The sequence below is a fragment of the Barbus barbus genome (assembly GCF_936440315.1).
Source record: "Barbus barbus genome assembly, chromosome: 31".
In the NCBI taxonomy this organism is placed as follows: Eukaryota; Metazoa; Chordata; class Actinopteri; order Cypriniformes; family Cyprinidae; genus Barbus; species Barbus barbus.
In genome coordinates this window covers 4098884-4124802 of record NC_136759.1, presented here as the reverse complement: position 1 = coordinate 4124802, position 25919 = coordinate 4098884, and the positions used below count along the sequence as shown (strand labels likewise).

The window sequence follows — 25919 nt, the reverse complement described above, 5'->3', positions numbered from 1 at the left end:
TTCTTGAATGCTTTCTTTTGTTCCTCAAACATGATTTTTTTGCTTGTCATTACAAACTGAAGGATGAGTCAAAAACTGTGTGTGTTACATGACAACAGATACAGTTGAAACAGCTTGTTTTGAATCCTGACTAGTTCTGAAAAAATCCAGACTTGGAGAGTTAATTTTTACTTAACGGCTTAATAGCCTGTAATGCATTTAACATTCCAAAGTTTAAATAAAAGACTCATTATTCCCCATGAATACTGCAGCAGTCAAAAAAGAACAAAGAAAAAAAATTAAATATCACAAGCCTCAGGAGAAACGATTGGTTTATTAATAATACCGCTAGTCAGCGAGAACATACATTCTTTAGTGTGCAATATTTCTCCGGCGCTCTCCTGCAGTGTTAAATGCTGACAGCCCGTCATGCTATATGCTCCACCGACCTGATGGAGTCAAAGCCATTCCATCTACAACAGGGTGGAGTCATGGAAAGTCCATAAGGCCGTACAGAGGAAATAATTCCCACGCACACCATCACTCACTCACACACGCTCGCAATCTGAGCTACAGCCACGCACATCAGGCATGTGCCTGTGGAATGAGCGACAAACTGAGCTATAAAAAAACCACACCTCAATCCTCCTTATAAGACAAGCTCTTTATCCCAGAGCAAAAAAAGCGCCTGTGCGGTTACAGTATTCAAAATGACACTGTGCCTTTTAAATATGGAAATGTGACTCGATTGGTCCTTCGTTTGTGGGCATGGTCTTCAGGGTGGTGAGGTAGTGGGTATGGTCCAGTTCCCATTGTCATGGAGACTGGTCTGTCCTTGGTCGTCGGGATAAATGATCTCCTCCAGAGTCACATAGGTCCCGGTCAGGAAGCCAATGAAGCCGAGGGCAGCGATGGAGAGGTCTTTGAGGAGCAGGAGAGGAGGAGGTGGTTGACTGGGAAACGCCACCAGCTCCACCAGCGGCGGGAAGATGAGCGCCAGCGCCGAGCTGCTAACAGCACCAACCAATGAGATCGCCAGATCTAACCGCGGTATCAAGACTGCTGTTATACCTGAGGAAGAGAGAGATGGAGACAGAAAGGAAGGGAGAAATTAGATTTTTGCAGGAAAACATAAGTGCTGAAACTCAATGCCATGATTCTGACAGGCCTGAGTGGTTTGCCAAGATGTTGCTAGGGTGTTTCTGCTGGTTGCTATGGCACTGTATGGAATTGTAAGGGTGTTCTGCAGTTGTGTTATTGTTAACTAGAACGATAAAAAAAAAAACGCATTTGTTTTTTAGATGAAAAACTTAAAATTCTGTTGCATTGGAAAATTTTAATAAGTGGGACTGGGGCTGGACTGTTTGCTAGAATATGTGTTGGCTGTGGCGCAGCGTGGGGGCCATTGTGATATATTGGAAATATTTCTGTTTCAAACAATGAAGATAAGCCAATGGATATTATACAAGCAACGTGAAAACTTTGCGCAAGACTGGTGAACGATTTTCACCAGAAAGTGAAAGTAAAAACTGATGGTGCTTTCATTTTAATCAGTAATTATGTCCCCACTGAATGCAACAAATGCCTCGTTTATAATGGGTTTTGTTTTTGTGTCGTCAGCCGGGACACAGCATCACAATACGGTAAGGGGCGTAACATTTCGGTCTCACGCTTGAGGTATTCGGCCAATCACAACGCACTGGATAGCTGGCCAATCAGAGCACGCCTCGCTTAATAATGTACAGTATGTGGAAAATGTTTTTTTAACCTTAAACCACGTTGTTATAAACGTGGAGCCTAATAAACATGTGCTGCTTGTCATTAAAGGGGTCATATGTTGCTAAAAAGAACATTATTTTGTGTATTTGGTGTAGTGCAATGTGTCCACTGAAGAAGATTTGTTCCGAGCCTAAACTTGTTTCTCTTTCACATTTACCAACCAATATGCACAAAAATACGTCAGTATAAGTCACCATAAACACAGCCGTTTTTGTCTTAAGTGAACGTAAACATGTGAAAGAAAACGTACTTGGGCGGATCTAAAAATACCTTTCACATGTGCGTTTCACTTAAGAACAAATACATTCGGGAGTCATAAGCATATTACAACAATTTACACTTAACTAAGAATAATGGTCAAATTTATAACCGTTAATATTCTAAAATAAGATCTTTCGACCTCTGGAGGATGCAGCCTTTCGTTTGAGAAACGGCCCAAGTGTTCCATTTGAGACAGGGCCGTGCTCGCGCTTCAGATGTGTGCGCTGCATGCAAACAAGGTGTTACCCGCTTCTTGGAAATTTGGAACCGGTTTTAAAACGGAACCTGTTCTTGATACCCAACCCTAACAAATTTTCTACCTATTAGATTGTGTTTCGTTAATGTCTAAACCTACCCCTTACAATAATCCAAAAACACAGCGAGACAGTTTACGCTAAATATTTCTCTTGTGGCCTGAACATGATAAAAACGAGAAGAAATGTATTTCATGTTACAGGTTGTTTTTGAAAGTCGGTGCTTGAAATTAAAGCTGCTCTTAATTTTCATTGATGACTGCAGTGTTAATTTTAATTATAGGCCAATAATTCATTGTAAGCTATAATAGACCCGTTTTGAAAGATTTCTAAAAGACCTTTTTAAAAACATTTAATTAAATGTTTAAGTCTAATATTTTATCATCCTCACAGCGATTAATTTATGCGTTGATGCGCTATTACGGAGGAAATTAATTGAATAAAAAAAAAAAACTAATAATAAGAATGTAACAGGCCTACATTAATTGGAAATACCAAATACTTAATATTGACATGATTTATTTTTACAATATCTCTGGCTATTGTCAATACATGATCATCATCTTTTGACACAGCCTTATCGCGCATATATAAAGTGTTAGGATATGTGTGCACACCAAAAGCGAATGTTATTCGTGCAAGTAGATTATATACAAAGTCATGGCAGGCGACGCGATTGCTGCAAACACGTGATATGTATGTCTCAATCGCGTTTTCCATGCAAGTTAAAAAATTTAAACTCGAGTGGAAAATTTGCATGATGCATTGTTACGCAAACCAATCAGCGAATAGCTTATTGACACATCCAGGTTGCCATATCTGTTTGTATCAGAAAATGAAGGAGAGCATTACGCAATACTTTTATCCAAACGAGTGACACAAAAAACATCCCGCGAGTAATCTAGAATGATAACACTATGCAAATAGTTGCTGTGCTTTTGGTGTGCACACACCATTATAATGCAGTTCCTAATGTGTTGTGGGTGGTTGCTAGGGTGTTGCTGAGGTGTTGGGAGTGGTTGCAAGGGATTTTGCTCGTTTGCACTACAAGGCATGTTGCATATCAAAGTTTTATACTTATGGTCAACACTAATTATAATAAAGAAAAAAGATGGAGGCATGTTATTTCTGAGCAGTTTGTGTAAAGAGAGACAAAGCAACAACTTCACAATTTAACCGGCTGTGGTTTCCAGCTGCAATGTGTGGGTTTAACCCTTGATTGGTTGTGTGGTTTGTGGACGGGTGTATGCAGAGGATCGTGGCTGAAGAACTAAATCAAAAATCAATATTCATCTTTTCTGCTGTGGAGGAAGACAAAACCCCTTCTCTTTTCCTTGAAAACAAAAGGCACAATTTATATCCACACACACAGCTTTTAGTGGAATGACTGCAAACGTTCCCCGCAGCCTTTTATAAAAAGCGCACGCACACACTCAGGCTGTACACATGTTTAATTCATGAGACTCGAGTGTGAAGTGTCACACACCTGCTCTCGAAGCTACATCTTCTCCCTCTCTCTCTCTCTCCTCCTCTCTGTTGCAGAAGAAACCAGTAACATGTAACACACACTGGGTTCTCGCTCTCACTCATGCATTCTGAAAACTCAAACACGCATGAACGCTTCAGTTTCTCCTCTTTGTGTGCTACTGCCACCCTCAGGATAAATGTTTGACAGTTTGGTACATGATATGAGAGATAAACGAACACCAACACATGGACCCATGTTCAAAATAGAAATCTAAAAATGAACAAGAACGCAAATAACCAAATATGAATAATAATTAAGGAATGTGATGTTTTATGGGTACTGATGAAGCAAGCATCACTATTGCTACTTCATGTGAAGTGACATACTCGGAATTCGTGCTCTGCATTTAACCCATCCAACGTGCACACACACACAGCAGTAAACACACACACACACCGTGAACACACACCCGGAGCAGTGGGCAACCATTTATGCTGCGGCGCCCGGGGAGCAGTTGGGGGTTTGGTGCCTTGCTCAAGGGCACCTCAGTCGTGGTATTGAGGGTGGAGAGAGCGCTGGACATTCACTCCCCCCACCTACAATCCCTGCCGGCCCGAGACTCGAACCCGCAACCTTTGGATTACGAGTCCGACTCTCTAACCATTAGGCCACGACTTCCCCGCTATATAGAGACAATATGAAATACTTTTAGTCAGCGTTATCAATTTTAAATATTAAAAATAATTTCATATTTCAAGATTAATACAATTTATTTTACATTTAAATAATATTCTCATTTTATTTGATTAATTTTCTAACTGAACAAATTAGTTTAGTTTGTTATAGTATTAAAATAAAACTAGTGATAATAATGATAATAATAAATAAAAACTATACAGACATTAAAAAATATTAAAAATGACAAAAATGCACAAGAAACTACAAAAATAAATCCAAAATATTATTATATAGTGTTGTCAAATGATTAAATCGCATCCAAAATAAAAGTATTTGTTTACATAATGTGTGTATTGTGTATATGTATACAGTATACACGCACTTTCAGTATATTTAGAAAATATTTACATGTATACATTTATATTCATATAATTGAATTTATATATAAATATTTAATATTAAGAGAACATTTTTCACATACATACACGTGTGCTTCTATTTATTTATAGTCGTGATTAATCGTTTGATAGAACTATTATAGTATTATTAATTTATTATAAGACTAATATCAATGAAAAGTGCATAAACATGAGATTAAATAATGTGGCTTGATCCTTGAGGTGATTTAAACCAACAACCTTTGGGTTACAACTGAGCCTTAACTACACCAGAAGCACCTCAAACAAACATCTAAAAGCCAGAGGCTTCTTGAAGAATGTCTCGGAACGCAGGGCCTCAGCATGCAGGTGCATGATAAGCTCTATCACGGAGCTCTGCGACAGGCCTCAGCGGAGAGCTCCATGATGGGCCTGTCTCCGTAGGGTAGGCAGGTAATAATTCACAGAGCCTCAGGAAGACTGAGATAAATGAGCAGACACTGAATGAGTCCCTCAACTCTGCCCCAGCTCTCACACACACCATAAAAGACATACACGGCCACAAACACACTATATAAAACACAGCACCCACACATACATATACCCATACACACAACGCGCCCACTAATCTATCACAGCACTCAGAGGGGTGACGGCCTTGGGTCAGGGAACCAGGGAGGAAGCACGTCAGGTAGAAAAAAAACACCGAGATAAAAGACAGCATGAACGAGTGACAGAATGAGAACTTCATCTTTTTATCTACCAACACGGGCCACAGACTTGCAACCTTCAGAGCTCATTACCCCGTTCAACAGCACTTCCACAGACCTCATCTAGAACTTCCTCAAAAGAGCTACATACACCATAAAATGCTCCAACAGACCTGCAAGATGCATGTGATATTTAAAGATAATTAAATTAATATTTTTTTATTTTTATTTTATTTAATTTACTTTATTTTCAAAATTAATTTAAATATTTAAACTCTGCATCCACAAATTATAATTATTAGAATCATCTCTTAAAAAAAAAAAAAAAAAAAAGGACATTATTTGAAAATGATTTTCCTTGAAACTAACTAGTAACGTCTTGTATCTGCCATTGCCAATAGCCCTTGACAGGCTCAGACTACAGATTATGGTGGGCTATCGGGTTACTCTCTATAATCTGGTGCAAACACATGTAATATTTAGGATGCTTTTGATATCAAGTTTTGCTGGTTAGCTTTGTCCTTGACAGGGTACAAGATGACCTACAATCTAAAACATGTAATTTCTGAAATTGTTTCATTCAAAAGAAATAATGGTAAATTAAATACTAGAAATTGAATATAAAATTGGAAATATACAAAGACAAACAACAAAAAAACATTAACATGCTCCAAGAACTGGTAACTTAAACAGGGTTCCTACAGATACTGCAAAATGAAAATTCAGGATTTAAGGACTTTAAGCACTACTTTTCTGGTTTTCAATGAGTAAAATCAGATCTCACTTTGTGATAAAATCACAAAATATTGCTATTATCTTTCAAATTCGAATAAATAGACTAATAAAACAAAATGACATAAATAAAGTGCAGCACATGCAAAGAATGCAATGACTGTGGCAACTTTAATATTTGAAAGGATACTATGGCAAAGTTATTGCTTTCCTTATTCAAACTACCTTTTTTCTTCATGAATATATGATTGACCTGAAGAATGAAAGCTATACCATACATTTGGAAAATGATAAGCGTTATCACCGCTTACAATACACTTAGCTCACGAGATGAGACAAAATACAGATAATTGTTTTAATACTTTAGTAAATTGTCTTTTAAAATCACAATATGTAAAACAATGCAGTTGTATTCTGAAATGTTTTAACTAATCTAGGGCTGTAACAAACGCTTATTTTGCTAATCAAGCAATCTACTGATTATTTTGACAATTGAGTAATCTATTTATTAGTAATACAAATAGACCTAAGTGAAAAACACTTTAATGACTGTATTTACATATAAACTAACGATGAGGCAGTAATAATTGGCTCAAATATAGTATCAAAACCAAGTACATGGTTTTGTTGAACAACACTTAAAATACATAATGTAATGTGCCTATTTATTATAACAAATACCTGCAGAGGGCGCCTACGGCCTGGTGACGTTTCATGTAATTCAACGACATTTAAATCCATTTCATTTTAATATTTGGCCACTGGGATGGGCGATATCTTATCGTTTGCGATATACCGTTGAAAATTCTCCTCACGATAAAAATTTGTCTCCTCACGATAATAACGATTATCTAGTCTAGTTGATGACGTAGTTTTGTGCGCGCCCGATTCACTGTTCACGTGCGGAGTGAAAACAAGCATGGCGGAAGGCGGACGTGAGGCTGACAGTGCGTTCACACCGGACGCGACTTGCGCGAATAAATCGCGCTATTCGCGCGTAGTTGGACGCGTGAACATTTTGGGTTTACGCGCTTCATTCGCGCGTGAAATTCACTGCACAACAGACGCGAATTCGCGTCATGGGCAGGGCTTCTGCCAGGCGCACATCACATGACTGCCACAGAGAGCATATGTATAGAATTTCGCTCTAAAGCGCGGCAGGATGTCTATTCGCGTCTTTGCATTGACTTAACATGTAAATCATTCGCGCTTAACGCTTCATTCGCGTCTGGTGTGAACGCACCATGAGGAGGAGCTTGTTGTTACGCGAGGAGCTACCTCCACAATTTGCTACTGGTTTGGTTACAGAAAATCAGATGAGGAGCAGCAAAGTGTACAGAAAAATGGTGGTTACAAAGAGTGGAAACACGTCCAATTTTAATTTGACATAAAATATGCCATACTTTTAATAAAGTTAAATATGCCATTTCTGAGATATTACAATGAATTAATTTCTAAAATGTTATGATATGGAAAGCCTGAAACAGATCACAGCAGTATAGCCATACACAGGCTTTCAGTCATCAGCAACTTGGTAAACGTGTGCCAGTAGCCTATGCATATGATTTAATATGAAGCGTCCATAACGCATTATTATGGTTGATAAGAGCAATTAATGGAGATGAGCTGTAACTGAACTTAATCTTTAAAACTTAATCTATTTATATATATATTATCGTCATTTGTATCGTTATCGCAATAAATACCTGAAATTATCGTGATAAATTTTTTAGGCCATATCGCCCATCCCTATTGGCCACATGCAAAGTCAAACTATTATTTTGAAACCGCGATGTACAATCAATGTTTTTATGGAGCTGACGTGATTACTCTGAGCTGTTTACAAAGCCCCGCTGCTTTTTTAATAGTTTTTCTATGTTAAAATGGCGTTAGATGGATATCTTTGATCATTGCGCCTCTAAGCTTTTTCAACACGTCGCGCTCGAGACCCAGGCTTCTTTTCCATTCATCAGCTGCGACTCGTGTTTATAAGAGCAACAATTTCTGATTGGCAAGTAATGTTATGATCAAGAAATGTAGGACTTTTTATTTTCCTGCAGCCAAACGCCGCACACCGGAGATCTGGCACGGAGCCGGAGAACTTTAAGCCATGAATTGCATTTATTCTCATGACTTTTCCCAGCCTTTTAGAAATATATTTGACTTGTTTCAATTAATAAATTAAAATAAATTAAATAATTACCATGTTTTCAGAATGTGGGAACCCTGCTATTTTCCTTCCTAATAAATTTCCCTGGTCTTATTGTACACAACTCACCGACACATTTTATTGTGAATGTTTTTCATAATCTTTCAAAGTGTGATGACTTTCTCTGCCTCTGAAATGATTTTTCTGCTGTGTGTGCAGAGACAATAACATTAACCAATAATATCTTGGCCAATAAACCAATCACTCCATTGGATAAAATCAAGTTCCACTCAACTCCATTTCCCACCAACTATCGTTTTACTCGGGAATGCATAATACTGAATTTTAAATGCGGTTTAGCAATGAATTAACATGAATATGTTTCTAACCCCACCTAGCTCTTTTCTTTAATGGTGTCCATGTTCCTTTCGTGTCGCCATACTGCAACTTGAAACTTTGAAGAGAGAGACGGAGCAGCCAGTGACCGAGAGGTCGGGATGAAAGTGAGAAAGAAAGTCATGGATGCAATAAAAGAAATCTTATAATCGGAGAAAGTGATATGTCCAAGGAGACCAGAGAGACGGAGAGAACAAAAGACCGACAAATGAATTGTGAGCAGGGCCACTGGGGAGGGAAGGAAGAAAGATTGTATCTACATAGAATGATAGATAGCTACAATATCAATCGCTGGAATGGTAGATTGCTAGAAAGATAGGTTGCTAAAAAAACAGCTAGAATGATAAATAGCAAAAACAATACCTGGAACAATAGGTGGTTAGAAGAAGAGGTAGAATGATAGTTACTATTAATAACAGCTAAAACAATAGCTTTAATAATAGACTAATAGCTGATGAGATGTCTAAAACTATAGCTAGAACAATAAAAAAGATAGACCGTTAGAATTATAGTGAGCTCAAAGAATAGCTTGAACCATAGGAATGCTAGATAGATTGCTAGAGCGAAAGATAGCTAGAATGATCGAATGGACAGGTGGATGGATGGAAGGAATCAACAATTGATAGACAGAATGGACGGGTGGATGACGGATGAAGGCATGAACAATTGATAGAATGGATGGAATGAATGTTGTATGGATGCATGAATTAATGAACAATGGATGGATGGAATATATGATGGATGGCTGGATGGATGAATGAATTAATGAACGATAGGTGGATGGAATGAATGATGGATGGATGAATGAACAACAGATGGATGAAGGAATAAACAATGGATGGATAGAATGATGGATGGATGGATGGATGAATGAAGGATGGATGAATGGAATAATAAACAGAACAATAGATGGAACAATAAATAGCTAGAATGATAACTTTAATGAAGGATGGATGGATAAATATTGTAAATGAACGCTGAAACTATTAAAATGGAAACACTGAAAATATGAATAAATACTATAATAGTATATCAATAACATTAAAATACTGCTGATAGGTAGATCCTGTTTTAATAGTTTACGTCACACAGTCTCGCTCCATTTTTCTCCATTTCTAAAACAAAAACACACACCATCACTCACTCTTTCATTCACTCTCTGGTGTGTGCACTCGATCCCTGCAACATTCTCTTTCTTCATAGCAAACGCTCTCAGTCGTACCTGCATGACTGACGGTGTTAAACAAATATTTATTTTCATATTTTAAGTCTCTGGGTGGTTCACGGTTCAGTGGTAGACTCAATTTTTCCAAAGATAAAAAACATATATCAAACTAATCCAAAAGCCTTCAGGTTGGTTTACAATGGTTCACAGCATCCATCCATCATTTTGGGAGGGGAACAAACCTCCACTATCTCTCCTCTCATCTCCAATGAATACTAGAGGCAGAACTAGGATGAGGAGAAGATAGGAATAGGGAAAAATGAGGAAAGCAAGGAAACAGAACGAACGGATGCATGGATGGGTGGGTGGAAGAAGTGCAGAGAAAACAGCACGGAAACAAAGAGGATGATGAAAAAGTAGCAGCGTAACAAAATGAACTGCCTACAGACTAAGCTAATGGTGCAAATCCTTTTTAAAATGGAATTTATTGAATAAAATACCAGTATGCTTGCAATACAACTTTTCATTTGAGTCACCATTTTATTTTCACTGAGCTTGACAATGCATTCTGGGATTGCTTTCAGCATAAAATACATGACTATGATGCCTTAAAAAGCTGTTTATTGAGGCAGTTCAGGGTGTTTTGGATGAGAGCATGTGTGTGTGTGTGTGTGTGTGTTCACTCACAGGTGAGGCAGACGAGCAGCGCTCGCAGGCTGAGATCAGCCACCCGTCTCCAGCTCTTCCTGACGCGCTCGCACACGGGTGGAACCAGAATCTCTGCCGGCACGAAAAACTGCACCGCAAAACTCACAAACACACCGAACGAGTACAAGACCTTCACCAGCTGATTAGACCTGCAACACACACACACACACACACACACACACACGAATACTGCAGTCAGAAACCACAGAATGTGCAATTAAGGGTTGAAGAACGTCAGTGATGCAATGCAGGATTTCAACACGACTTCAAAGGAAACTCAACACAGAGTGTGTTGAAAAATTATTAACTCGCACTATGCTGATTTCAACACTAGAGATGGGAAAAATGAGAGCTAGTTTAGAACTTCATTAAAAAAAAAAACACTTGATAGCAAATAAAATTATTACACTAATGTACAAGTTAGGAGTGCATAAAATGTTTTATTGTTTTAAAAGAAGTCTTGAATTTGATTAAAAATAAATTCAAACAGTAATATCATGAAATATTAAAATAACTTTCATTTCATATATTTTAAAATGTAATTTATTCCTGAGACGCAAAGCTGTATTTTCAGCATCATTACTCCAGTCTTCAGTGTCACATGATCTTCAGAAATCATTCTAATATACTGATTTACTGCTCAAGAAATATTTCTGATTATTATCAATGTTGAAACAGTTGTGCTGCTTCATATTTTTGTGGAAACCGTGATGACAGTCAAGATATTTATAATCCTGAAATGCTTTACTTTACTGGTCAATTAATTGCATTCTAAAAAAATAAAAGTATAAATTTATAAAAAAAAAAAAAAAACCTGACGCCAAACTGAGTAACTTAAATAGCAGAATATATATAAATTGGCATAAAGAAATTTTAAAACGTATAAATAAATATAAAAAAAAATAGTTTACTAATGTTAATGTTAAATATTAAACAATATTAATATTGTTAATTAAATATAAATCAAGATTTACATTTTTCTACAGCATGATAAGTAAAGTCTGATTCATGAACAAATGACTCTTATGAACTTAGTCAATGAATTTATAAAAAAAAAAAAATTGTTTATTTTACTTAAGTCCTGCAGTTTGCCAAATTCTTTTTTTAAATATAAAATACTGCAGTCTCGCAGTACAATGCCACTAAAAATCTAAATGCATAATAATTACCAAAACAAAAAAAAAAAAAAGTTCAATGGTTTCAGATGCATGTCACACTGTCGTCACTGCAGGATGTGTCAACAAAACAGGTGCTGGATCAGATATTGGCTCTGGTGGCAGATTGTCCTCAGCTGACGGGATGCTAATGAGATCTAGAAATACATTAACTGCTAATAAAAGTCTCCATGAAAGTGAGTTGGAAATGGCAGGCTTTAGTTAAAGCTGAACTCGAAAGCAGCTGGTTTTGATTTCTCTGTAATTTGATCTTAAGTCACTCTGAGCTGTGATCAATCACTCGAGATGTTTCTGACGGTGAACATATAGTTTAATATTAGTTCTCTGAATTTAACTCCACTACAGCAGAGTGCTGCGATAACTAAACTGAACTGACTTACACTCAGATGTGATGCATGGGACTTTTTACATTTTTAATTTTCAGCTTGTGGAGAGAGTCGTATTGGAACACGATGCAGGCCGGACTTGAACCTGATTTTCCCAAATGAGTACTAAAGTTCAATGTGTATCCATTTATTTGTATTGATTTATACTATTTTATAATAGTTTTATTGAGCATGGATGCATTAACCACGGTTCTTTTGAGCTTTCAGAGAAATACCCATCACCTCTCTGATGGCTGGCAGACTTTTTAAGTGCGTAAGTGTCATATTCACCAGGAATCATGTGGAAGGTTAAGCGTGATGCTTCCTTTGATGTCGTCACTGAAGCGCAGGTATCCTAGCGTCGCTAGGGTCACGTAAAGGACGATGATGACACCCATGCCAATGTTGAGGGCTTGAGGGAATCGCTTCGGTTCCCTCATTTGATTCTCCAATGGAAGAACCTACACAAAGCAAGCGAGACAGAAAAATACAGAAGATTGATCAGCAGGCGGTGAAGCTTTGCTCCAGGCGTCACATGCACAAAGCCAAGTCCAAAAAGTAGTGTGCAAGACGATGCTGTCTTCTAAGAAGCTTTCCTTTGATCAAATTCAGAAACAAATCATGCATCCTGTAGCTCAAACAGCAAAGAATAACGCTAGCAACGACAAGGTCGTGTGTTCAGTTCCCTGCAAAGATCAGCACTTTAGTTTAATACGTTTTAATAACATTTTCAAGACCTCTGGAAAAAACTAACAAAAAAAAAAAAAAAAAAAAAAAACAAGTTTCACCATTTGTTCTAATGGTGAAAAAAAAAAAAAAATCCACAATTGTCTTTCCCTGACTTTTCAGCAGAGGACAAAATATAGAAAGATTGATTATGGAGAAAGATGTCAGATGCATATGTTTTTTTAAGAAGAAAATACTTGCACTAAAAATATGCATGTTGTTTTGGATAAAAGCATCTGCCAGCTATATTAATGTAAATACTACTACTACTACTAATAATAATAATAATAATAATTTAAAAATCCAATACTGCATTGCAACTAGTCATAAAAATAAATAATTAAATAAATAACATTAAAATAACTGAAAAAAATTTAAGTTTTAAAAAAAGTTTTTTTTATACACATGTAAAAAGGGGGTAGGAGGTTATAAAAATTACAAATTAGACCATAGAAAAAGCAAGAAGCACACTATTCAAGAGTTTGGGTTTGGGAAGAGTTTTTTTTTTTTTTAAATTGTTTTTAAATAAGTCTCTTATGCTCAAGACATTTATTTGATCATAAATACAGTCATTTTTAAAATGTTACTACAATTTCAAATTACCGTATTATACTTATACCTAATTTCTTCAATAGCAAAGGAAAAACTGATAAAATAAAAAATTGCATAGGCAACATCAAATCAAAAATCACATAAATAAAAGCCGAATCATCATCATCATCTCACCACTCCAATTCCCTCAAAGGCAAATATAGCTGTTCCAAAGAAGAAGGGAAACTTCCTCCACGTGGAGGCGTACGGCAGACGTCTGGGATCACTCACATCCTACAGACAGACAGACAGACAGACAGAGGTGGTAAGAGGCATGATGTAGTTTCACATCAGGATTATAATTGCAGTCTTTCTTTGTAGCACAGAGGATGAAAGACACGTGCGCACACACGTACAGGAACAATGCACGTAAAGATCCAGTGTCAGCCGCCCACAGCCCTGAAAATCTGATGCATATAGAAAAATGCCTCCAATGTGACTTGGCGGCTTCATACAATGTGATTGCATCTGCACGCATAGGCCTGTATCAGTCGTGTTCCTAGACCGAACAATGAGGATTCCTGGCTACAGAAGTGGATATGAGACTAGACATACACACACCAATAATCACATAAGAACATAATAATAGTCTGCTGCACCAATAATCAGAATAAAACAAATTGCAATATGGCTTAGTGCAATTATCAAATCAAAAAGGCTGTGATTTAATGAAATAAATATTTACTGCACGAGTGAAGCACGGCAGTGTGTTTGTTTCCACACAAGCAGTGTTTTCAGCATCTCAGAGCGGCTCTGTTCACAGTAAATGCTGCTCAAGACAAACTCCTCTCTGCATCGGTTTGAGTTGCTCATAATATGCATTTGCAGATGCAACATGCATCCATCATCTTCCCAAATTTGTAATAAGAAACGCTGATAATCCAGCTTCTCATTACAACAATTGAAGCTCATTTATGCCAAAATAAAAGCTTAATGGTTTAACATTTAAAAATGAAAAAATTAGACAGTAATATTAGTATTGTATTTTACAGTTGTACTCTAAAGTAAAATGATTATCATCATGATTATTTTTGTAAATAGTGAAATTGCATTAGTAATTTATTTTAATGTTTTTATTAATAATTTTTATATTTCTGTTAAATCCTCGATTATTTTACAATAATTACAAATATTTAAATAGAAATACTTATTACTACTAAAGTAATTAAAATAATACATTAAAATAAAATTATTATTATTACATTATTTTATTACACGTTTCTTAAATACTTGATATATTGTACAGTAACATTACAATAAAAAATACTTGTAATCGTTTTGTTTAGTAATGATAATATTTAGATTTATTATTATTATTTGGTTATAAACTTGATTTATTATTTTACAGTTAAATATTACAATTATTTCTTATTTTAATAATTTTGTTTAATAATAATAATTATTATTATATTATTAAGTACATAATTGTATAGTATCTTATACATTTACAGTAAAATAATATAATAAAATATTACTATTTTAATAGTTTTGTTTAGTAGTAGTAGTAATAATAATAATAATAATAATAATTATTATATAGTCCTATTGCTATATAAATCACAGCAAACCTGGAGCTTTATAAAAATGCATTTTAAAATCGCAATAATTTTAATCAGAAAAAAAAAAAAAACGCACTTCAGCTTTCCCTCAAATCGTGCAGCTCTCACACACACACACACTTACGTTGAGTATGTATGTGAAGATGAGGACGAGGCTGACAGCCATACAGAGGTTGGCGATGGCGGAGAGGGCGGCCATGTTCCTCAGGTCTCTGATGAAGGTCAGAACGATGATGAAGGGAAGGAGGAAGACCATGTAGAGCCGCAGGTCCAGCCCCGCAGCTGCGGAGACCGAAGGCGCTGTGGGGGAGACGGTGCCCCCCTCGGAGCTGTTGGAGTATAACAGCACATTCTCCACAGAGCTGTTCAGATGAGTTCCCTCCATCACCTAACAAACACACACTGCTGTGACTTCAAGACTTTGATTGGCTGTTACATTCAAAGAAGAACTGTTCCAGCTCTGATCGGCTCCAGCTCTGTCACAGTCGAAATCAGTTCATTTATGGAGAAAATGAACGTCTGGATCTCTACTCTCACACATACCTGTTTAATGTTCTCAGCCAGGAACACAAAATAAACGCTGCAGAAGCCCAGCTGGGTCAAAACCAGGAAGAAATTCACCAAGTGCCTGGAAAAGATTGATTTGAGGGAAAATGATTAAAATGATTTTCTTTATTGAAATAACGAGATCAAATTTAATTAGATTTAAATTACAGGTTTAAATTAAGGTTGCCATTGCAACTAACAGAAATGTTGAAATTCTAAAAAAAAAAAAAAAAAAAAAAAAAGGAAATATCTGAAAAAAAAAAAACTACTTAGAAATATTTTAAAAAGCACATAAAATAAATAAAAAAAGAAAAAAATATGGAAAAAAAAAATCACAAAAATTAGAATACATTTAATCTAATAAAATATGAAAATAAAAGCTAATTCAAAATATTAATATAAATTATAATAGAATATAAATACAGAAATATTTCATAATTAAATAAATACAGAAATTCCATTATGTTACTCAACCGTATGTTGTTCGAAACCCATTTTTTCATGAATAAAGATTCTTAAAAAGATGCCAAAGCACTATAAAAATTGTCCAATAATAAAAATAATAAATAAATAAAATAGTGAGGTGATTTCAGGCTTCTCCGCAAACAATTTTATGGGTTTGTAAACACGTGAGGGTGAATCATTGATGACAGAATTAATAGCTTTATTTTCTGTATTAAATATTAATACTTAATAACAATTATTATTATTAATCTTATTATATTTCATATTTTTAATTGTTTATATGTAGTATAGGTATAGTTTAGTAATATACTTAATATAATATACTTGTAGTATAGAATTTATTTTTCAGTATATTATCATTCAATACAGTAAATGATGAGTGCATTTTTCTGCTATATAAATTGTTGTTAATTCATTAATGTTTGTTATACATGTTATGTAATATTATTTAAATATAATATCATCATTTATCTATCATCAATTATTATTATTATTTTAAGTTGTAGTAGTAGCATAATCAGGGGTTCATGTTTCAGTATGCATGATATTATGTTTGGACAGAGATAAAAATGAGGCAGCATTTCCTGGCAGGACAGATCTTTTTAAGATTCCAGGCGTGAGGTCTCTCTGTGTGTGGGACATCAGATCTGAAAACACACCACTGCAGGCAGAGTCCTGTCTCGCCGCTCTCTAATGAATATATTCATTCAAGCACAGACATTTGCCCTCTTGCCTTCTCTCTCTCTCACGCATATGCACACGCGGGGGGTGGGGGTCTGTCATGCCAATGAACTGCATGATGGGATAGCTCACCTCCCAACATGAGCACCTCTCCTCAGGCACTGGGAGGAACTCATCTCCATGGCAACTGCAACCGTGTCGCTGTAACCGAGGGGGGAACGCTTCAACCTGTGAGGAAGGAGAGAGAGAGAGAGAGAGACAGACAGACAGAAAGAGAAACACAGGGAAATATTCTTCAAGAACAAAGTAGTGCAGAAACAAAACAGCTTGTGTAATTCTAGAGGGAGAAATGCAGTCAAAACACTTCAATAAAAGAGGAAGGACAAAAGTCATATTGTATGTGTTTGGGGACAAAAATGACCCCTAAACCTAAATCTGACAAGACCTCCCTTTGGTGATGTAATAAAAATACTATTTTCACACAAAGCAGGTGTGAATGTTTAAGGTTTTAGTTATTTATAACCACCCTAATGAACTAATCCCCAAACAGCCAAAGATCATCTGATTTATTGGTCTAGTCAATATATCGATCTGTCTAGTCTATAATATATCCTCACTGCCATAACTTGGCAAGCGTGTGACAGCACACTGATGAGCCTGAGATTGACAACGCTTCGCTCCAACGCTGGCACATCTGACTGATGCAGCAGCCTGCGCTTCCTGGAGTTAGACCCCAGGTACAGGCCTTTGATCGCGTTTGAAGAGAGAACGCACACAAGAAGTGTGAACGCACAGACAGATATCCAGACTGCAGGAAAGTCCACACGCTAGAAACCGCTGCCTTCAGAATACACCGTATGCATGCATCAAATCTTTGAGCTGACCGCAAAAACCCTACCACTATAATTTTACAAACAATCTGAGACTCTGATGTTCATTTTGAACAGCTAATGAGATCTGATTTCCTGGTTACCCATCAGGAATGCTACATGCAGTCTCTTTATTCAGCTCTCACTGCAGGCACGTTTCGCTTGCTTCAGTTCTCCGCCACCAACAGGATCAAACGTCTGGTTACAGTTCCAGAACAGTTTCAAAGAAAAGAGGGGAGAAAGCCTCCACCAGGGGGCCACAATCATCTGAGAGTCACCTGAACGGTGTTATCCACTTGTAATCCACTCTTGTTTCAATCCCATTCTTCTCTCTGCTTCCTGTCACTCTTTACTTTACCAGGATAATAGACAAAAAAAAAAAAAAAAAAGCATCACACAGTTCAGGTGACTCTCAGATGATTGTGGCCCCCTGGTGGAGGTTTTTCTCCCCTCTTTTCTTTGATCATATTTAAATCATTAAAATATAAATAGAACCATAAAAAAATAATATTAATAAAATGAAAATAAAATGATAAAACAAAGATCTGCATGCCAAGCATATCACAGAACTGTGATCATGCAAATACATTGAAAAATTTTAATTATAAGGGGTCTTCCAATAAATATTCTGGGCCAAAGGGTTCAGAGAGAGAAAAAAATAAAAAAAGACATAAAAAAAAAAAACCAAATTTGTCAATAAGTTGGATAAGAATCAGGGTTATTATAGTTAAAGGGGTCATATGATGCGATTTCAAGTTGTCTTTTCTCTTTGGAGTGTTACAAGCTGTTCGTGCATAGATGAGATCCCTGAAGTTGCAAAGACTAAAGTCTCAAAACCAAAGAGTTATTCTTTATAAAAGTTAAGACTCTGCCACACCACCCTAAAACGGCTCATTTAAACACGCCCCCACATGTCTACATCACAATGTGGAAATATTTGCGTAATGCCACCCAAATGTTCACGCGAAGGCGGCGTGGTTTCAGTAACCGCAGTAGTGTTGATGCAGCTCTGTCAGGGAGACGCTGTGTGTTTCTAGGCGAAAGCAAAAGCACTTTATTTGGCCTTCTGAAAGTAGATGCAATTAGGAATCATTGGTTAAGATTTCTTTACAACAGAACAGCATAACCCAAATGTTCAAATTTGTGCAACACATTTTATGGACGGCAGTTTCGTGAAACTAGTAGAGTACAAGGCTGGCTGTGCACAAAGGATATTTCTAATAAAAAAAAATAAAAAAAAAAAAAGGGTCAGTTCCGACTTTGCTATGACAATCTGGCATTTCTCAATCAGCGACTGTAAGTATGTTTTGTTATTAGTTCAAGTATTTGCTATTGATTATTCAAATGTGGAGTTTTGCACGTAACGCATTGTGTGAGTGTGTGTGTGTGTGTGTGAGTGTGAGGGGAACAGGGTCACATCACAGCGGAGTGTACAGCCCGTCAGAAATCGTCTTAACCGCGGCTTGTGTGCAAATACATACGCGCATCATCACTGTCCGTCACGTGACTCTGTTCCCCTTTCGGGCTTGAACTGATAAAACTAACTTGAAAGCTGAAGCTCACGATTATGGTAAGGGACGTTACATTTCCGACGCGTGCTTGTGGTGTTCGGCCAATCACAACGCACTGGGTCAGCTGGCCAATCAGGGCAGACTGCACTTGTTGGAAGGAGGGTCTTTGTAGAAAACGATGCGTTTGAGAGAGGCGGGGCATAGAGGAACTACAATAATACACAGTATTTGAAAAATAATGTGTTTTTTTGAACATTAAAGCATGTCAACATATTCTGTTACACCAAATACACAAAATAATGATCTTTAAAATAGCATCATGACCCCTTTAACTAAAACTAACACCTTTACATAAAAAATAAATAAAAACAGAAAAAATAAAATATAAAAAAAAAAAATAAACCCATTTGTCTATTTGACAGAAACTAAAATTAATAAAACTATGCAGACAATGTCACATGTAGACGAAAAAGATAACTAAATTGCTAAAAGTTTAATTAAAACATAAATAAATAATAAATATTAAACAAACTTTCCAATATAATTCTAATAATAAAATCAGTGTTGTTTGAGATACTATTATAATTTTTATTCATACTCTGAATCAGTTTTTTTATTTTTATTTTATCTTATTTTTTCATTTTAATTTGACTAATTGTGTTTGTTATTTTTCCTTTGAGAGAGAGATATAGATATATATACACATATTAGTTTTTTTTATCCATTTTTATTTTAGTTTTTGCAACTGGTTGAAAAATTTTTTTTTAATTCAGTTAACGTTTATTTTAATTCAAGTAACGATTTTTCTATGGTTTTAATTTTAGTTTCAGTTCTAGTTAACTATAATAACGCAGACTAAAATAACTCAAACCTAGTTCGCTCATATTAGCACTAAGGCTTAATGTGACATAAGCATGTGCGTCAGGCACCGCACCCCAGCTCCAATGTATATTTATTTTATTTTAAAAATCATCACTGATCATAAAACCCGATTCACCACAGAAACCATGCTTTGTTAGACCTAGTCCTAGTTCTACTTTTCAAAATCAAACCACTTCTTCATTGATAAAAAAAAGTCTTGCCCTCACATTTCATTTCAACTACATCTTCAAACATCAGGCCAGGATTTTTAAAAAAAAGGAAGAAAAAAAAAAAACAGAAGCTGAAATGTGATTGGCTGTGGTGAGTGAGCCAGTGGGCTGTGATTGGTGCGTTCTTACCGCTCACTGAGCTGATGACTGCAGTTGACCAGGATGTGCATGCAGTGAACGCACACAACACCCATCAGAACCAGACTGACCGGACCGAGCTGGAGGGAAAACAGACAACTGAACTAAAACAGTTTAAAACATAATACTGTATCTGTTTTAAGTGTCTTCTAGCCTTATCGTTCTCTCTCTGCATGAACTTTGCTTGCTTACTGTATGAGGCCTTAATGACGCCAATAAAGTTTGTGGACTGACACGTTTACAAACCAACAGCAGTTGGGCTGTCAGCAAACACTACAACCTAAGCAGGTTTAGACTGTAAACCAGTCTGACCTGTTGTAAACTCACATCTGAGCTTGTTCACCCATTAAACAGTCGGTATCCGGCGATCAGAACATGATGGTGAAAACAAACAAATCTAATTACAGGGGCAATAGAGCTGCAAGTGTATTTTGTGGGAAAAACAAATACATTTATTACTCCCCTTGAGCATTTCAGGTTTTTAGAGTCTGTAAGTCAGCTTCATGATCTGGTTTTACTAACAGTCTGACCCTGAAAACCTGCACGTAAATCTAGAAGTGTGTTCATATTCAGGGTTAGTTTTGAACTTTGAGAAGACATCTAGACTGGGTTTATCACTCATAGGTTTTCACAGAAGAAGCTGTAATGCTACATACCACTATCCCGGCATTCTTCACTGCTAGAGGAAGCCCAAGCAGCCCTGTGCCGATATTCCCCTTTAAGAGATGCAGCAGGGTTTCAGTAAACCTGAGGAACAGAGAAAACATGTTTTTTTTCACATGTTATTTCAAGAGATGTCAGAAAGGCTAGATAATATGCTGTTTATATATACTTTTTTTTTGTTACAGATGAAATTGTTGTTTGCAAACAAACCCCCACAAAAGAAACCCTGATGTGAGACACCAGGTGAGACTCACGTGATGCCTTGCGGCAGATGCTCTGAGTCTTCATCTACGTCTACATCCTCCTCCTCACCTCCTTCTTCCTCCATCAGAGGGGTCATCACCTCCATGTCTGCTCCGTGTCATATTTGAAATAAAATCACAGTCTTAAAGGCATCGGATCTTACGCAGTGTTAAATGCATGGCCTGATTAAACAGATCTAGTTCATGAATTAAAAAATGAGAACAGGTCTGCTTAAAAACAGCAGCTTGATGCTTTATTCGGTTCATTAAGAAACACCTGAGTAGCTCAAAATAGTCTGTCCGCTCAGCCTCATGCGGACGCTGTGTTTTCAGACCATGTATCTGGTGATCAAAACAGGTCAACCACAAACCAAAGAAAGAGGTAATGCTGCCCTAAAGTTAAAGGACACAGGTGTCTCTGCTGGGAAAGCACTGGTGTAGTTTAAATTAAATTAACATTTCACAACTGGATGGTGTTAAACACATAATTAGAATATAAATATATGAATATGCACAGCTAAACAGATGAGTTTTGAGTGGATTTAAATGTGGCTAATGTTTTAGCACATCTGATCTCTTCTGGAAGCTGGTTCCAGCTGCGGGCCGCATAATAGCTAAACGCAGACTCCCCTTGTTTTGTGTGAACCCTTGGTATTTCTAACTGACTCGATCCTAATGATATGAGTGGTCGGTTCGGTTTATATTCAGTGAGCATATCAGCAATATATTTAGGTCCTAGGCCATTGAGTGACTTATAAACGAGTAAAAGTACTTTAAAATCAATCCTAAATGTAACTGGAAGCCAGTGTAAGGACCTGAGGACTGGTGTGATATGCTCAGATTTTCTGTTTCTAGTCAGAATCCTAGCAGAAGCGTTCTGGATGAGCTGCAGCTGTCTAATGGTCTTCTTGGGAAGGCCGGTGAGGAGACCATTACAGTAATCCACCCTGCTGGTGATAAAGGCATGAACAAGTTTCTCCAAATCTTGACTGGAAACAAAACATCTAATTCTTGCAATGTTTTTGAGATGATAGTATGCTGATTTAGTTACTGCTTTGACATGACTACTGAAACTAAGGTCTGTCTCCAGAATCACCCCAAGATTTCTGACTTGAATGAATGATGCATTTATATAGCGCATTTATTGTGTATTGCCGTACACCCAAAGCGCTTTACAATCATGTGGGGGTCTCTCCTCGACCACCACCAGTGTGCAGCATCCACTTGGATGATGCGACGGCAGCCACAGCACAACGGCGCCAGTGCGCTCACCACACACCAGCTACAGGTGGAGAGGAGAGAGTGATAGAGCCAATCAAGTGGATGGGGATTACTAGGAGGCCATGATTGATAAGGGCCAGTGGAGGGAATTTGGCCAGGACACCGGGGTTACACCCCTACTCTTTACGAGAAGTGCCATGGGATTTTTAGTGACCACAGAGTCAGGACCTCGGTTTAACGTCTCATCCAAAAGACGGTGCTTTTTACAGTATAGTGTCCCCATCACTATACTGGGGTGTTAGGACCCACACAGACCACAGGGTGAGCACCCCCTGCTGGCCTCACTAACACCTCTTCCAACAGCAACATAGTTTTCCCAGGAGGTCTCCCATCCAGGTACTGACCAGGCTCAACCCTGCTTAGCTTCAGTGGGCAACCTGTCTTGGGCTGCAGGGTGATATGGCTGTATCATATCACCTTGATTTTTGATTTTTAGTTATTTGACCCCTAGAGTCAAGGTATGCATTCACCTTGAGAACTTCATCTTTGTTTCCAAATGCAATGACCTCAGTTTTCTCCTTGTATAACTGAAGAAAGTTCTGTCACATCCAACTGTTAATTTCATCAATGCATTGGCAGAGGGAGTCAATGGGGCTATAGTCATTTGGAGATAAGGCTAGGTAAATCTGGGTATCATCAGCATAGCGGTGATAGAACCAAATTGCCTCTCTCATTATTTGACTTAATGGGAGCATATACAGGCCAAACAAGAGCGGTGCAAGAATTGAGCCTTGTGGGACTCCGCATGTCATGAACGTCCACTTAGATTATGCTCTCCTATACTCACATAATGACCTCTCCCTTCTAAGTATGACGTCCTGAACCAATTTTAACACACACACACACATATATACATAAAATATCATATAAACACAAAAGTGCATAGTATATACATAAAAATGAATATTATTATTAATAAATGTTATTCAAGCAATACTACACACTGAAATATTTTTAAACATGTTTATATTGACTTTAAATAAAATAATTGTGCTTAATAAAAAAAGTTAGTGTTTATTAAAATTGTTTTTAAAAAATTATAATTTAATTATTATATAGAATACAATTACATGGTAGTACTGTGGTGCTTTTTTGTTAATGTAGAGAGATGCAAGAAAGTAATGAAGTGTGATCTGTGGTGTAAAACACATCATTACCTAGTTGTTCTGGTGCTGGCATCTTGTGCTGCTCATCTGGAAGGTGTTTATTCAAAGCCGCTGAAGCGGATTATGTTGCAGGTGTGTGTTGTGTGCTCTGATTTGTTGATAGGGGAATCAGCTGACGGCATATGCAATGACACACATTCATTACACTCCAAACACATGGACTACACAACATTTAATTGTTGCTGCACACTAATGTGACATTTTAAAACTAACTTCTCTTTGTAATTACATTAAACAACAAAATGTCAAAGCAGTTTCTAACTGTTAAGCAGTAAAAAACATAAATAATATGCATATTGTGTTGCAAATGCTATGCAAACTACAAGACTTACATTTGGACACTTATTCTTTATCATGGCCATTTTTCACATTTTAGAGTAATAGTAAAGACACCAAATTTATTATTAAACCCAAATGTATTGGACTGGGAATATTATATTATATTATTATGCATTATATATTACATAATCATAATAATAAAATCTATATAATAGTTACACAAACAATACATAAAAAATAAATGTGTTTATTAAAAAGTTTTATTACAATATATATTTAATATTTAAAGATGTAGGCTACTTTTTTCAAATATATTTTAGATGTAAACATATACATGTGTTTGTGCATAAAAGTACATATAATGCATATTATACTACTATAACTGTTATGCAAACAATATATTTAATAGACATTGTTTACTAGAATATTAAATGTATTTAAATTTTATTTACTGAAATTTTTAAATAAAATGTGTTAACTAAAAATTGGTGTTTAGTAAATATACATATACATATAATATTTTAAATAAATGTGTTTACTAAATACCATTAAATATATTAAACGTTTCATTAAATAACAAATATACAATAGAAATGTAAACAATAAGTTTAGGGTTTAAAAATACAGCAATATAAAGAGTTAAATGTTGATAATGTAGAGCATTATAAGCTGTATAGAGTGATGGGTTCAGTAGTGGAGGTGGAGGCGTCTTACCGAAGGAGCGCAGAAATCACAGCCGCTCCTCTGTTGCTCTCTCCGGCTTCATGCGCGACCATCACCGGCCCTGCCCTGGATCCGACATCCGCACCGAACAACCCGCGCGATCAGATGACTCAAGCCTAAACTGATGGCATGCCATTGGAATAGAGCCCTCCCGTCAATGAAGATGAGTCCCGCTGGAGATTTGTAGTGGATCACAGCGGATAGTTTCACCCAGACAGAGGACCTCACACACAAACTATGCGCTCCACGTCACCGACGTCACGACGGAGCAGCTCCTTAAAGGAGCCGCGACACTAATATAGGCCCCTATGGTGCTGGACAGGAGTCAGGTTTGACTGGTTAGCTTCAGCAGCTACTACACCAGAATGCAGGCTACATTAACTCCCTTTCATTTTATTCCCCAACCTACAGATTTAAGATTTAGAATATTTCATACATTTTGTTTCGCTAGCAGCTGATTTTTTTATTAAATTTTTTTTTTGTTACCCGCCTCCTTAAGAAGTTTTCTCCTGAGAACTGTTAGCATTCAAAAAACAAAATCGTAAATAGCAATACAATAATCATGTATGCCAGTGATATTTAATGTATGGTAGTGCAACTTTGTATAACGCATATAGCAGTAATGTAATTTATAATTTATTATTTAGAGCAGTGGTTCCCAAACCTGTCCTACAAGCACCCCAGCCCTACACATTTTGTATGTCTCCCTTATCAGACACACCTGATTCAACTCATCAGCTCGTTAGTAGAGACTGCAAGGCCTGAATTGTGTGTGTCTGACAAGGGAGACATACAAAATGTGCAGGACAGGGGTGCTTGCAGGACAGGTTTGGGAACCACTGATTTAGAGTAATAAACAAAACATGAGCAAATTTCAAAAGGTGTAATTTTCTTAAAACCAAATGTTTTTAATTGCTAATAAATTTGAAAAGATCTTCTCTGGCAGGCAGAGAAAGCATGTAGTTTGTCTAATGAAGCCAGAAGACATTAAACACTCTGGTTTAAATCCTACAGAGCCCTTAAAGTGACATGATAAAGTGTATTACTTTTGTAGAAGAGCATGAAAAGTTTTGCAAGCAAATGCAGGATTTTTCAGGGGAACGAAATACTTTTTGTGCAAGAAAGATGAGAGGAAAATTATTATACAGTATTTGTACTCTCATAAATCTTTTGCATATTTTAATACTTGTGT

At 36.7% G+C, this 25919-nt stretch overlaps 1 protein-coding gene across 1 annotated transcript; it reads right to left on the bottom strand.

The window, feature by feature from the left end:
- Window positions 1-750: 750 nt before the first annotated feature.
- On the bottom strand, window positions 751-21385 carry LOC306851614 (neutral amino acid uniporter 4-like; the record flags this gene model as incomplete). Its single annotated transcript, XM_079388000.1, has 10 exons — window positions 751-1050; window positions 10636-10805; window positions 12488-12657; window positions 13649-13747; window positions 15197-15460; window positions 15616-15700; window positions 16897-16992; window positions 20365-20453; window positions 21030-21120; window positions 21291-21385. The coding sequence occupies 10 exons, from the start codon at window positions 21383-21385 to the stop codon at window positions 755-757; spliced, it is 1455 nt and encodes a 484-aa protein (XP_079244126.1). The 3' UTR covers window positions 751-754.
- Between the last annotated feature and the right edge of the window lie 4534 nt (window positions 21386-25919).